Below are 13983 nucleotides of genomic sequence, written 5' to 3' on the forward strand. Positions count from 1 at the left end.
ATTAAAAGGTCTGTAACCTTAGACCTCTGTTGGAATGGAAGCAGCGGCCCACCAAGCGTTGGGCAGATACTACTTGATCCGAGTCAGGGCTCTATATATATACCACGTCATGGGGCTCACTGGATGGCTCGGGCGCACACCCAGGACCACGTGCCTTTCAGAGGCTCTGGACCCTCCCAGAGCTCTGCAGCGTGGAACCCTGAACGCAGAACACCCCAACACTGACCACTGAGCACAGACCACCAGGACGCAGAACCCCCCAACACTGACCACTGAGCACGGACCACCAGGACGCAGAACACCCCAACACTGACCACTGAGCACGGACCACCAGGACGCAGAACACCCCAACACTGACCACTGAGCACAGACCACCAGGACGCAGAACACACAGAACACAGACCACTGAGCACGGACCACCAGGACGCAGAACACCCCAACACTGACCACTGAGCACAGACCACCAGGACGCAGAACACCTCAACACTGACCACTGCAGCCCAGACCACCAGGACGCAGAACACAGCGAACACAGACCACTGAGCAGGGAACACCCCAACACTGACCACTGCAGCCCAGACCGCCTCCAACAGGTAGGTCGGGTGCACAGGTGGCCGGCTCGTCGCTATGACGACCATGTACTCCATTAAACAGGCTAATCGTGTCTACATGGAAACTCATGTTTAACCTCGTGGTTAACCTGGCCTGTATTGGACAGCTATTTACACTGAGCACTTGTTGGTTATATGTTATGTATTTGGATAAATTTAAGTAATATAATATAAATAACGTATTTTGCTTAACGTGCGATTGCAGTGATTATAATTGTACATTTTATTGAAACATATGTTCTTGTAACACGCACGGAAAGGCATCCACATAAATGTATCATAGTCGTACAAATGATTTACTAATCCATTTTTACACCAAAGTTTTAATTTGTCCTCAGTTCCTTCTGCCTGGTGCGGTGAAGAGGTCCTGGATGGACCCCCTTGAGCCCGGCGACCGCGTCACCCAGGGGAGCGTCACCCAGGGGAGCGTCACCCAGTCCGGCCCGCCGCCTCCCCCCCCCGCCCACGGCCCCGGGGCCCGGGAGGGGGTCCCCGACGACACGCCGTGCAGAGCCGCGGCCCGGCCCATCGATCAGAACCCCGGGCTCACAGAGGCCGCCCCCCCCGTGGAGGACGGGCCCCGGGGCCGCGGAGGACCCCCCGCGCACCACGACGGTCATGAACACAGCCTGGGGGGCGGGCCGGGCGTCCTCTCTGGCAGGGAGGGGGACACACACCTGGAGGCCCTCCATAACTGCTTTGAGAGGCATGGGCGTCTCGCCGGCCCCGAGGAGCCCGCCGGGCCTGGCCGAGAGGGACCTGAAGAACGAGCTGAGGTCGTACCTGAGAAGGAGCGGGGCAGCGCCGGGCCGCGGGCCAGGGGGGCGGCGGGGGGGTCGGCCCCTCTCCCTGCCAGGGGGGCGGCGGGGGGGTCGGCCCCTCTCCCTGCCAGGGGGGAGACTGCACTTGGCACAGAGGCAACGCAGACGACCGGGGGCGGCATCAACATAAACACAATGAAGAACGACGGGGCCCATTCCGAAGCAGGTCCCGGGGCAGCAGACGGTAGCTCACGTGCAGAGACTAACAAACTGACTAATCCAGAGACAGAGTTACCCGTCAAAGAGGACATGATGACGACCGCCCCACACAAGTCCAGACAGCCCCGTCTGTGTCGGGGGCCCTGCGATGACTTCATCTGTTTAGGAAATACCCCTGGCTCGGCCCGAGCGCTGAGCTCAGAGACGTGTAGACGTTGGCCCGACGCAGATCACCAACGACCAAGCCTTAACATGGAAACGCTCTGTAGCGTTGCAGGGGTGGCAGTCGATGAAAGATTACAAAAAGTGAACATTAATCTTCTGCTACCGGGCCTAGACACAGACTCTCCAAACGGGAACACCGGGAGAGACAGCCCCCAGCCAGACTATAGCAGGAAGAAGAAGAAGAAAAAGAGAAGATGTATCTCTCTGCTGGAGAAAAGGGATCTCAGAGGACAGCTGAGCACAGAGGCGGAGGAGCAGAGTGTTCGGAGAACCGGGACAGATCCACGCTCATCAAGGAGCCACGGTGGAGTCCGGGGGGGTGAGGAACCCATTTCAGGTTCACTCCCAAGTACAGATGTAACCCAAACATCTAGTTTGATAGAAAACCCCTCCGATTACAGCTATCCCTTGACTCCCCTGCCTGACAATAAACATGGTCATTTACCAGGTCATCCTGATGGCCTAGCATTCTCCAGTGCTTCTATCAGCGATCGACAGTGCAACACACTCCACTGCCCCCGAGCGAAGACAATCAGTCACCAAGCCTTCTGCACACACCGTCTGGCTGATGACAGTCATGCACCGACCCCAGCTGACTGTGCTACTGTGGCCACACATTTACAGGCTGAAGGACCTTCGCTGCAGACCACATCGACTGGATTGACTCTAACCCCGGGGTCGTTGACCCTGAAGTCTGTCTGTGAGAGCAGCTTCCTGTCAGGAGACGAGAGAGCTGCTGATCATGGGGGGACTCCCCAGCAGCCCCATGAAGAGAACCCTTCTCTTAAAGCAAGGAATTGCATCAGTGGTGGTGCTGCCAAGGCCAATCCTTCTAGCAACAGCATTTCACATGGTGGAGAATCAAATGCTTCAACGATGGAAGCTGCTCAAAATGATGAAGAAAGGTCACACTTGGCTGCAGAGACGGGATTCCCTGGCGGAGACAACCTTACAGAGTGTCCTAGAGAGGCACAGCATACACAATGGCTGGAAATAGACGGTCGCAAGACGGTTCCGCTCAGTAGCTCAGACCTACCCCAGTCTACCATAGTTATGATTGGTCCTGATGCACAAGTGCTGACCCAAGATTTAAAGATGGGACTCTGTTCAGTTATTGTCGATAATCCAGTTGAAAGTCATTTTATTTTAGACTTCAGTAAAGTGTCGCCTGATGCAGAAAACACATCACCAGATACTCAACATGTTGAGACAATACCAGAGATTAGTTTATGTTCAGGGAATACCTCCACAGTGGGAATTCAATCTCCTGTAACACATAAAGTAACCGTTGATTTTTGTCACCCAAGCTCTTTTCCTTCTGAGGAAATATCTTCTAATTCTTCAATAAGCTTAGAAGGTTTACTAAATAACAGGCCAATGGCAACTGATACATCTCAGTTAACTCAGAACCATGGGGGTCATTGCAGCACAGATTCATCCAATTATGAGCAGAATATTGCAGATATGTCGGACAATACTCTACAAGTCTTGGATACAAATAAGAGAGACAAAGCTATAAATGAGGCTGAAAGGCTAGATGCGTCAGAATACCCATCAGAACTAAAAGGTCCAATAGAGGGACCTGGCACGACATCTGAAACGGGGGGGGATGTGAGTGACGCACCGGACTCTAAGAACAAAGTGTTCGCCATGTCCTCCTTTTGGAACGAGATGGAGAGGCTAACGATAAACGACATCTTGGGCTTAAGAATGATCTCCGTGAGCCCTCTGCCTCCGTCCCCTCTCCTCTCGCCTCTCCTCTCGCCTCTCCTGCAGGGCGAGGAGGCGGACGTGAATGACAAGGCGGACTCAGGCTACTTCACCCCTCAGCTAGACGAGGCCACAACGCGGTCCACAGTTACTGATTCGGAGCAGGCTACGGTGAACTCTGCGGCTAGCAGACATGATTCATTGGGTTCGCTGGATGTCCTGTGGGATGGGGAGCCTCTCCCTGGGATGTCGGGGGCTGGGATCAACCCTGAGGACACGGTGTTGACCTCTGACACTAATCCACAACCCCAGCTCTCTGCCGGCAGCGAGGAAAGGCACGGCAGACCCATGTTAAAAAACACAAGCTTGTACAATCTGCACGCTATTAACGCTGAACAGTTTGGCCGGATGCGGAACGTTCCGACTTTGGCAGCAGTTCTTCCGGAGGAGAGCGAGTTGGAGAGGGAATGTTTATCAGATGTACCAAGGCCACGTGGCGACGGCGGCACGGACTCCACGTCCTCATCCTTATTCTCTGAGGGCACGCCAGCAGAGAGCTACCGAATCTCACTCCCAGCTATATTAAAGTGCCTCTTTGGGGGCAAGCAATCAAATCCAAAGCCACCGGATTCAGAAGATACAGGAATTTACTGTGGAAATACCGTCCCGGAGACGTACGATCAATTCTTCTCCGAGTTTGACTGCGGAAGCTTCTTCGACCCTTTCGACCGGACAGAGGATCGACCTACCGACCGGCCAGTGCCTGTCCTCTCTCGCTCTCGCTCCTCCAGCAGATACCTCCAGTACCCGGAGGCCTTCGACCACTTCCTATCCTCTCCCTCATCCTCCGATGGCTCTTCAGAGTCTGAGGAGGACCCGGGTGACGGCTGGGGTCCGGTACGGGTGGTGACCCGCCTCAGCCCCAGAACCGCCGAGCCTCTGGAGGCCTCGACAGACATTTATGAGAACTTCTTCACAGACACGGACCTTCCTAAGAACCTCTTCTGGAGCCCCACGTTCTCACTCAGGAACATCCGTCTCAGCGGCCCCGTGAGCGGGACCCCGCAGAGCTCCGGACCTTTGACCCCTGGGGATCAGGGGAGCGTGCAGAGGCGTCGTCGGGTTTTCTCATCCATCGACGCTCTGGACCACCACGACCGGCTGGTCCCGGAGCCAGAGCTGGACCACTTTGAGGAGAGGGTCTACCGGCAGCTGAACCCGTTCAGCTTTGATGACCTCCAGTCCGCCGCTTCACATCCCCGTGAGCCCGTCTGCCTCCGTCTGCATGTCTCCCTGCCGATATCCAGGCCTCTTAACGCACAGTCTGAGGAATTAACTCATTCAAAGTCATTGTCATGCTAATAATTCTTTTTTTTATAAATAGTTATATAGTGTAAGCATTGCTTTCCATTTAACAATAAGGAGAGACACATGACGCCCTCGTTAAGCTGCACGGGACGCTTGGCTTGAACTTTATTTCACAAACTTAAAATTGTTTAACAAAAAATTAAAAGACCAAATCCATACAGATGAAAAAGGTCATAAAATAGTGTTGAAGTTACTGCCTAAAAAAGTTCAAACCAGGTCCATCATTCCTGTTCTAAAGCACTGAATCCAGCCAGCGGGTTGATGACTCAGACGCTCACAGGTCCTTGGCCCATGGAGCTACTGCAGTGAGTGAGGGGTCAGGGGGTCGGGGCCAGCTGGGGGGATCCGTTACCCCCTGGCGGTCCTGGTCTGTCCGTGCCGTCCTCTCTGCAGCCCCCTGGGGGCGCGCCCAGCTCTGAGGGAGGGGAGGGGGCTCCTTCTCCAGCCACAGACGAAGAAGATGTGGGCCGCAGCTTTGCTTACATCAAAGGAGGAACCCGTTGTGGTTCAGATTGTAACTGCGTTCAGTCTGGATCCCCCTCTGAACATAACCTCAATATTATGAATCCTTTTGAATTTACAATATATATATTTTTATTTATTTTTTATTTAATTGTACCATTTTATAGTAAGTGGTATGATTGTATTTGATATTAATCCAAAGTCCTGTATACACAGGCTACTGTAGGCCACCTTGGACAAGATGCCTTACATACCTGCTCCTTAATGACGTGGATCTAACATTTGATTCAGTGGCTTTGTCCGAAGCGTCTTCTGAGACAGGCTGTCCCCTGTCCTACAGCCCCGGGAGTGTCCCTGGTCCCTCTGAGACACTCAGACATGTGCTTGGTCTGCATTGCCTTCGCCTCGTGGGTGCTGAAGTCCGCTGATCCACATGTAGGAGACGCCTGGAAGGCTGGTAGGTTTCTGCACAGTAAGGCCTGCTGGGGTTTAACTCCCCGTCGGTGGAGATCAACCAGAAGCCTACCCATGGTAGGTTTCTGGTTGATCTCTGGTAGAGATCCACCAGAGACCACCAGAGACCTACCCATAGTAGGTCTCTGGTTGATCTCTGGTAGAGATCCACCAGAGACCACCAGAGACCTACCCATAGTAGGTCTCTGGTGATCTCCACCAGAGACTTTCGATTTGGACTAATCCAAGCAGTTTCACAGCAATTTAATAAAAGATTGTTGAATGTATAATTCAAAGGCAACAGAACAATTATTGTTTCATTTATACTAATTATATATTTAAAAGTGTTTTGCATTGAACTAATATGACTCTTTACTAGGAGTCTTGATATGATTGATATGAAGTACTTCAAAAGAAGGCCTTATGTATCAATTTATAATTTCTTGATTCGTAATCCATCAGGTATTGAGATGTGAGTGTCAACTCTAATCCAGTGCCTACCCAGCATGCACTGCTTCTTTTCCCTGTGTGTCGTTAGTGGAATTGCTTCCACCTTGTGTTGATGAGTATGTACACCTGTTAGTGTGTTCTGCTCTCAGTTAAGTAATCCTGTTACCTTTGCCTGTTTCTGAGTTGTTTTTCCTGCGATGGGGTCTCACTTTAATCCTGAGGTAATCCTAATGAAGTGCTGCTTAATATTTCTGTGTCCTGCTTAGCTTGACCTTTTCATGTCTGTCCCTCTCAACAGTTGTCCTAGCCAATGTAAGCGCCCTGTCTGCCATTGGATACCTGCGGACACGCACAAGGGAGCGTTCCAGGAACCATGCTACTCTGGGTCGGCCCGCGCTGGAAGGACCTAGCGGTGAAGTACATCTGTAGTATTATGGATTATTTATTTAACATAGGTGTACAATGTCATTACTAGTGTCACCTTATTCTTTCTTAACATGACGACAAGTTTCCATTTTGGAAATTGTTTTATCAGCTTTGTGTTTTATATTTATCATTTGATGGTTAAGGTGTGATTTCTGCATACATGTTCCCTTTAATTGTAAAAAGTGTTTTTAAAAGCATCATTTGACCCCACTGTGGGGTCCCACTGTGAGGTCAAATGATGCTTTTAAAATTCACAATCATACGTGGGCTTCCCACATATGATTGTGAATGAAACGTTGGTTGTGTGAATTTGTAAACTGTTGTGGTGATTTTCTATTCCCATTTTAAGTGGTTGTTATGAAAGACCAAAAGGATCAACAGCAGTATTGGAAATGTGACTGATTATCTGTAATTGTGGCTCTCTCCTTTGTGTCAACACATATTCTAGCAATAGCTTGCAACAGGTTTTGGGGACTCCATCTATGAGCCAGTTTCACGTTGACTGCAGTGGGCATTATAATTCTACTATCAAGTATTGATAGCGTGCATATTGTTTTTTGACTTAACTGTGGTATTAAATAACGTATCTGCTCTTCCAGACTCGTCTTGTACATGGCAACCACCTTTTGGGGTTTGTTATTTCACTACTCGTGAACGCCAGAGGGCAACATACTACGGAGAAATATCTGTGAAATTGAATATGATTGAAGATTTCTACCACCAGATGGCGTGCTAAGACTGACAAACATGTCTTTTGTTCACGTCGTAGAACGTAAACGATGAAACTTTCGTGTGGCTGATCTTCACTCTTTAATTTAACTTTACTCCATCTTCTAAATGTATATTGTAAAAAAGCTTAACCAAGTAACCTATAGTTACTTTCTTTATACATTGATAAATACATTTTATTTTTTGTGAAATATCAGAACTAGTTGTACAATGAAGGTCAACCAATTTTTTAATTTTTTTTAATTTGCAAATATAAATAAACACTTCAAACAAATAGGAGCAAGCTACCCCAACATCTGCGTGTTGTAGTAACTATTGTTAATAACACCATTACATTCAAGCAATCTAGTTCTGTCGTCATTGCATAATAAAATAATATTTACAAAATGTACATGCTTGAACATATTGATCCTTGTTGGAATGGTTTATATATTAGAAAGTCACGAATAAAATAGAAGCCAGAAACAGGACGGTAGGTTCTTAAATATAAAAAATAGGCTGAACTACAAAATGACTCACAGTATTAACATCAGCAATCACGCAACACACTCGTACAAAAATAAACATCCAGCACTCGGGCTTGTCTTTAAGCTTCATATAAAAAGGGCTCTGCTACTGTCTGGCGGCGCCGCTAGGGTCCGTGTTGTGACCCCCCCCTCACTGGGTACACTGGGCATTCCTCTGCCTGACGACCGGCTCTTTAACCCCCCCCCCCCGTGCGGCAGTGAGCGAGGCCGTCTGATAGGCTGATTAAAACCTGATACTGATCACTTTGTTTGCACACGTCCAGACGGGTGGCGGCGCGTTGTTTTGTTTTATGACTATCTCTGCTGCGTTGCCATGGCGCTAAGGCCTCTGGCCTCCAAGCCTAATCCCGTCCGCTGCTGCGGAATTCCAGACGTGGGCTGAATCATGCCGGTGTTTTGGTCATATTCCCAAATGTTGTCGTAGTCCATTTCCTGGTCATCTGGCTCCGTGGGCCGGAGGTATGAGTTGAGGTCTGCACGACGGAGAGAAAATTCACTTTAGTTCAAGAAAACAATCAGGGACACTTGAAGCCTCTCCTTGTGTTGATAAGGACTCCAGGCTCATGAGATTGGAATCACCTCGGTCCCGACGGAGTCTTACAGTGAGAACCTGAAGAAAAACATCTGTGGCTTTTCTTCACCATCTAAAGCTGCTCTTTCTCTTCAAAGACCACAGCCCTGTGAAAACCTTGGTGTGCATTATGTATCCAATCGGAGATCTCCAACCCTCATTAGAAGACCAAAACAGCGCCTGACATTCGTTTTCCCACAGTCCGCCATCCAAGCTGGGGACAGGGGTTTGTGGGAGGGGCCTGTATTCAGTTGTGTGCTGTCAATCACTGGCCCGGTCGTAACTGCGGGTCAAACGGTGTTCCTTCCGCCGGGCTTTCCCCTGACCCCAACACCTGCATGCAGGATATTTAAAGCCGAATAGAGTTCTGTTTCATTGGCACATCTGCGCATTTCCTGCCCATGGAACTGTCTTCCTCTCCCTCCTGTCGCCCCCGGCGATGAGAGGCCCCGCCCCCGGCGCTGAGAGGCCCCTGCCCCCGGCGCCCCGTGCAGCGTGTGCGTAGGCCGTGTTTAGTTAGGGCCTTGGTGGTATTTAGGGAGGCTGCTAACCAGCGGCTAACCAGCGGCTAACTAGCGTCTGAGTTTCAGTCCCCAGTAGCAGACGTGCGACGCGTTGTTGGACCAGAATAGTTCCTTTGTTTTCCCGACGGAAACCGGAAACATAAGATATTCATAGAGTGAAGAGACGACCGACGTATCGTTGTGTCGATGACTGAATCAAGTAACGTTTTCCGCTCCGACGGAGGCCCGGCCTCGGTGATCAGACACTGGAGCTTCCCAGCGGGGAGCGCCACTTGTGTACGGTCAACAAAGGGAGCAGACGTTGGTGCTCTGTGTGAATTGGTGTTTATGTTTCCCATTGTGGCGCTGCTTACCTGGTGAGTAACAGTAGGGCAGCTTGGAGAGGCTGGAGATGGGGCTGGAGGGTATCAGTCGCTGGGAGGAGAGTCACACACACTGAGTTACCTCACACACACACTGAGTTACCTCACACACACACTGAGTTACCTCACACACACACACACACACACACACACACACTGAGTTACCTCACACACACACACTGAGTTACCTCACACACTCACACACACACACACACACACACACACACACACACACACACACACACACACACACACACACTGAGTTACCTTACACACACTTGAGTTACCTCACACACTCACACACACACACACACACACACACACACACACACACACTGAGTTACCTCACACACACACACACACCACACACACACACACACACACACACACACACACACTGAGTTACCTCCCACGGCCTCCCATAACAAACACACCAACGTTTACTACAGGATCCATTTCATGTCGCGCACCTGTTCAAATATCTCTCTCTCACACACACACACACACACACACACACACACACACACACACACACACACACACACACACACACAACTCTCTCTCTCTCAGCTGGGAGTGGCAGACATTCCACAGAGACGGTTGGTCCTCTCCCCGGCGGTGTTCTCTCTCGGGTCCTCACCTGATCGTGCACCGGAGGAGCGTTGAGCCTCAGCCGGGGGGGGGCGGGGGCGGGGCCGGGGGCGGGGCCGGGGGCGGGGGCGCCCCGCGGCCCCTGCTCCGGCTCCAGGCCCAGCGCGCGGCCCTGGGGGCCGGTCAGCACCAGGCTCCTCCTACAGCGCCGCCCCAGGGGGGGGGTGCACAGCTTGAAGGTGGGGGGCGGCGGCGCGGGGGTCTGCTGGAGGCCGAGGGACCCCTGCCAGCTGGACTGCTGCACGGGGACGGACAGAGGGACGGAGGAGGGGGGGTTAATGGACACGTTGAACACCCTGCTGCCCGGGCTAGCCGCAGGCTAGTTAGCATCTGCCCGGGCTAGCCGCAGGCTAGTTAGCATCTGCCCGGGCTAGCCACAGGCTAGTTAGCATCTGCCCGGGCTAGCCACAGGCTAGTTAGCATCTGCCTGGGCTGGCCTTAGGCTAGTTAGCATCTGCCCGGGCTAGCCACAGGCTAGTTAGCATCTGCCCGGGCTAGCCACAGGCTAGTTAGCATCTGCCCGGGCTAGCCACAGGCTAGTTAGCATCTGCCTGGGCTAGCCGCAGGCTAGTTCGCATCTGCCTGGGCTGGCCTTAGGCTAGTAAGCATCTGCCCGGGCTAGCCACAGGCTAGTTAGCATCTGCCCGGGCTAGCCACAGGCTAGTTAGCATCTGCCCGGGCTAGCCACAGGCTAGTTAGCATCTGGCCGGGGGGCTCCTAGCCTCCCCGGTCGTCCGGCGTTCTGCGGCTCGTCCTGACGCCTCATTGGTCCCTTAAACCTCGTTAGTGCTCAGCTTTGAGCTTGACTTTCAGGTCACGTTCTGATTAGTTCTCAAGCCGGCTTGTGTCTGTCCGTACGTCTGTTTCTCACTGCCTCTCTCTCTGTATCACTCCCTTAATCACATCAAATACATTCTGATTGGATTTATTAATTTAATAAAAGAACAAGACGAACATAGTGTCCATCTTTAAAAAGTTGTTTTATTAAGTCGTACCATTAAATGAGCTATTATACAATGCGATCCCCGACCTATTGTTTATTGTGTCGTTACATATATATATATAGAGATATATATTGTTTAATAGTTGAAACACACATTTAATTGAATAATTATGTAACTGTATTTCTGAAAGGTTTTGTTGCTTTCATTATTAGCATAACACATCGCTACAAGCTGCTCTGGTTCACTCCTATCAATTAATCATCAGTGGAAGCATGAGCTCTAACACACACACACACACACACACACACACACACACACACACACACACACACACACACACACACACACACACACACACACACACACACACACACAACCCCCCCACACACACACAACCAAGCACACACACACACAACCCAACACACACACACACACACAACCAAGCACACACACACACACACACAACCCAACACACACACACAACCCCACACACACACAACCAAGCACACACACACACACACACACACACACACACACACACACACACACACACACACACACACACAGGCGGCTCTGAAACCGTAGCCGGCGGGTCGGGTGTCGTGGCCCGCTTACCGTGGCGTGGGGGCGGGGCTCCAGGGGGCGGGGCTCCAGGGGGCGGGGCTCCAGGGGGCGGGGCCCCGGGGCGTACAGCTCGGGGGTGCAGGGCTCGTCGTACAGCGGGGACAGGGGCTGGCGGGGGGGGCACAGGTCGGAGTGGCGCTGGGTGGAGCTCAGGGCGTAGCTCAGCGAGGACTGGGGGGTGCTCCAGCTGTTGGACTGAACGCACAGAGGGTTAGACGCTCTGTCTGTCTGTCTGTCTGTCTGTCTGTCTGTCTGTCTGTCTGTCTGTCTGTCTGTCTGTCTGTCTGTCTGTCTGTCTGTCTGTCTGTCAGCTCCTCTGTCTGTCTGTCTGTCTGTCTGTCTGTCTGTCTGTCTGTCTGTCTGTCAGCACCACTTAGGCCCAACGATTGTTTCCGGATCTATTCCTGCGCTGGGGGGGGGGGGGGGTCGCCCTCTGGGGGCCTCACGGGGGGGGGGGGGGGGGGGGTGGGGGGGGCTGTGGTTTTATTTCGGGGGCAGTGGCTTTGCACAGGAGCCGTTTGAATCAGGACAGTGGCCCCCTCAGGGAGGATCGGGTTAGGGTCAGACACCGGGGGGGGGAGGGGGGAGGGGGGAGGGGGGGGAGGGGAGGAGGGAGAGGAGAGGAGATGAGGAGAGGAGAGGGGAGGGGGGGGGGAGGGAGGGGGGAGAGGGGAGGGGGGGGAGACAGTGTTTGTCTTCTCACAAATCAGACGTCAGATGAACGTCCTCAGGGTGGGGGCTGATCTGATCTGTCTGCGCAGCCTTTCACTTCTTACGCTTCATATTTATCCTCGACCAATCATGGGCCGCCATCTATGAAGGTGTTTCTGTACCGGTCCTCAATAAATCCTGTCGACCAATCCTCCATCACGATACCTGAACCCCACAGGGTACACGGGGTCAGAGGTCAGAGGTCAGCACACCTTGATGAGGGGGGCCCTGTCCGGGCGCGGGGGGCTGGCGCGGGGGCGGGCTGCGTAGGGCGTGCTGTACACCTGGCCCTCGGCCGGGGGCTGCAGGGGGTGCTGGGGGGAGGAGTAGCGCAGCGACAGGGGTCGCAGGTCACGCTCCGGCCGGCTGTGGGACGACATGCTGCTGCTGCGGCTGCCCAGACGATAGGTCTCCATCGAGGGGGGGCGGCTGGAGGTGTACTGTGGACGCACACGCACAGAGACACACACACACACGCACAGAGACACACACACACACACACACACACACACACACACACACACACACAGAGACACACACACACACACACACACAGAGAGACACACACACACGCACACAGAGACACACACAGACACACAGACAGAAGAGTCAGCCACAAGTTTCAGCGCGACCAGGAGACAGTCAACAACACATCAGCTCTCTGAGCCGGGGGGAGGAGCTCTCTGAGCCGGGGGGAGGTCTTAGTTTGGTGAAGCGCTGTGATGTTTTTGGGGGTGATTATCGGAGAGAGGGGGGGATAGGGGGGGCTCCCCAATCAATTTAAATGGGAATAAAGGGGAGACTTAAATGGCTCGCCCACACACAGATCACTACAGCAGGCGTCGGCTTCCGGGGGGCCCGCCGGCCCGCCCCCCCCCCTCTTGGAGGCCTGGATAGGATGCCGACACATCGGTCCATCCTGAAAGCAAACTCTGGAGGTGGGTTGTAAGGAGCCCCAAGTCAGCAGGCTGGGGGCGGGCTCTCATTTATAAACATCAGAGTTATCTTTAAGGGTGGACCTGATCTGGAAGTGATTTAAGGGTTGGAGTTGGCTCCCCGCTGTGGCTTTGTTCTCCTAACGGGCGCGGTGAGACGGACGCTTCATCATTTACTCTCAGGGAGGGCTGCCAATCCACCAAAACAAAAAAACACTGCCTGGTAGCGTTTTCTTGCCTCCTCCGCCTCCTCCTCCGCTTCCTCCTTCCTCCTCTTCCAATTCCGTCCTCAGTCTTATCCTCCCCTGCCGGCTCCTGCTTCCCTCCTCCTCCTTCTCCTCTTCCTCCTCCGCCCCGCCTCCGTCCCCTCCTCCGCCTCCTCTTCCTCCTCCTCCTCCGCCTCCCCCTCCTCTTCTTCCTCCCGCTCCTCTGTCCCGCCCTCGACTCCTGCCGCCTCCTGCCCCTTACCTCCCGGCGCCCTTCCTCCTCCTCCCTCCTCCTCCGCCTCCTCCTTCCTCCTCCTCCTCCCTCCTCCTCCTCCCCGCCTCCCCCGCCTCCTCCTCCCTCTCCTCCGCCTCCTCCGCCTCCTTCCGCCTCCGCCTGCCCTGCTCCGCCTTCCCCCCCTTTCCTCCTCTCCCCCTCCTCCCCCTCCTCCCCTCCTCCTCCGCCTCCTCCCCCTCCTGCCTCCTCCCTCCTCCCTCCTCCTCCTCCTCCTCCACC

General features: G+C 53.2%; 3 protein-coding genes across 4 annotated transcripts in view; 2 read left to right on the forward strand and 1 right to left on the reverse strand.

The window, feature by feature from the left end:
• The first annotated feature begins 75 nt into the window (after nt 1-75).
• LOC130389189 (collagen alpha-4(IV) chain-like) lies at nt 76-1562 on the forward strand. The gene is made up of 3 exons (XM_056598895.1): nt 76-593; nt 950-1426; nt 1527-1562. Exons 2-3 carry the CDS (start codon nt 983-985, stop codon nt 1560-1562), a joined length of 480 nt encoding a protein of 159 aa, XP_056454870.1. The 5' UTR covers nt 76-593; nt 950-982.
• perm1 (PPARGC1 and ESRR induced regulator, muscle 1) lies at nt 1543-7997 on the forward strand. Of its 2 annotated transcripts, none has more exons than XR_008896771.1 (4): nt 1543-4787; nt 5697-5813; nt 6558-6860; nt 6916-7375. XR_008896771.1 is itself a non-coding variant. In XM_056600366.1 (4 exons), exons 1-4 carry the CDS (start codon nt 1568-1570, stop codon nt 7419-7421), a joined length of 3588 nt encoding a protein of 1195 aa, XP_056456341.1. In that variant the 5' UTR covers nt 1543-1567; the 3' UTR covers nt 7422-7997. The 2 variants fall into 2 exon arrangements, 1 of the variants encoding a protein (XP_056456341.1); XM_056600366.1 differs by having other exon boundaries at nt 6558-6671; nt 7285-7997.
• A 108-nt stretch (nt 7998-8105) lies between these two features.
• LOC130389271 (zinc finger and BTB domain-containing protein 49-like) overlaps nt 8106-13983 on the reverse strand; it is a 14840-nt gene continuing 8962 nt past the window's right edge. Inside the window, exons 5-10 of the mRNA XM_056599016.1 lie at nt 12541-12768; nt 11681-11812; nt 10180-10287; nt 10039-10092; nt 9390-9450; nt 8106-8414 (exon numbers count right to left, since the gene is read on the reverse strand). Of these exons, the coding sequence (XP_056454991.1) occupies nt 8236-8414; nt 9390-9450; nt 10039-10092; nt 10180-10287; nt 11681-11812; nt 12541-12768 (762 nt within the window). The 3' untranslated portion in view covers nt 8106-8235. The remainder of the gene's footprint in view (nt 8415-9389; nt 9451-10038; nt 10093-10179; nt 10288-11680; nt 11813-12540; nt 12769-13983) is intronic.

This window comes from Gadus chalcogrammus, chromosome 1 (assembly GCF_026213295.1).
Source record: "Gadus chalcogrammus isolate NIFS_2021 chromosome 1, NIFS_Gcha_1.0, whole genome shotgun sequence".
Taxonomy (NCBI): Eukaryota; Metazoa; Chordata; class Actinopteri; order Gadiformes; family Gadidae; genus Gadus; species Gadus chalcogrammus.

Bases quoted from the DNA above. Each gene is read 5' to 3' on its own strand.
- perm1 (XM_056600366.1), top strand. From the start codon at position 1,568: ATGAAGAACGACGGGGCCCATTCCGAAGCAGGTCCCGGGGCAGCAGAC. The intron at 4,788-5,696 runs GTGAGCCCGTCT...CCTGTCCTACAG, and splicing joins GTCCGCCGCTTCACATCCCC to CCCCGGGAGTGTCCCTGGTC. The intron at 5,814-6,557 runs GTAGGTTTCTGC...CCCTCTCAACAG, and splicing joins AGGAGACGCCTGGAAGGCTG to TTGTCCTAGCCAATGTAAGC.
- LOC130389189 (XM_056598895.1), top strand. From the start codon at position 983: ATGGACCCCCTTGAGCCCGGCGACCGCGTCACCCAGGGGAGCGTCACC. The intron at 1,427-1,526 runs GCCAGGGGGGCG...CACTTGGCACAG, and splicing joins GGGGCAGCGCCGGGCCGCGG to AGGCAACGCAGACGACCGGG.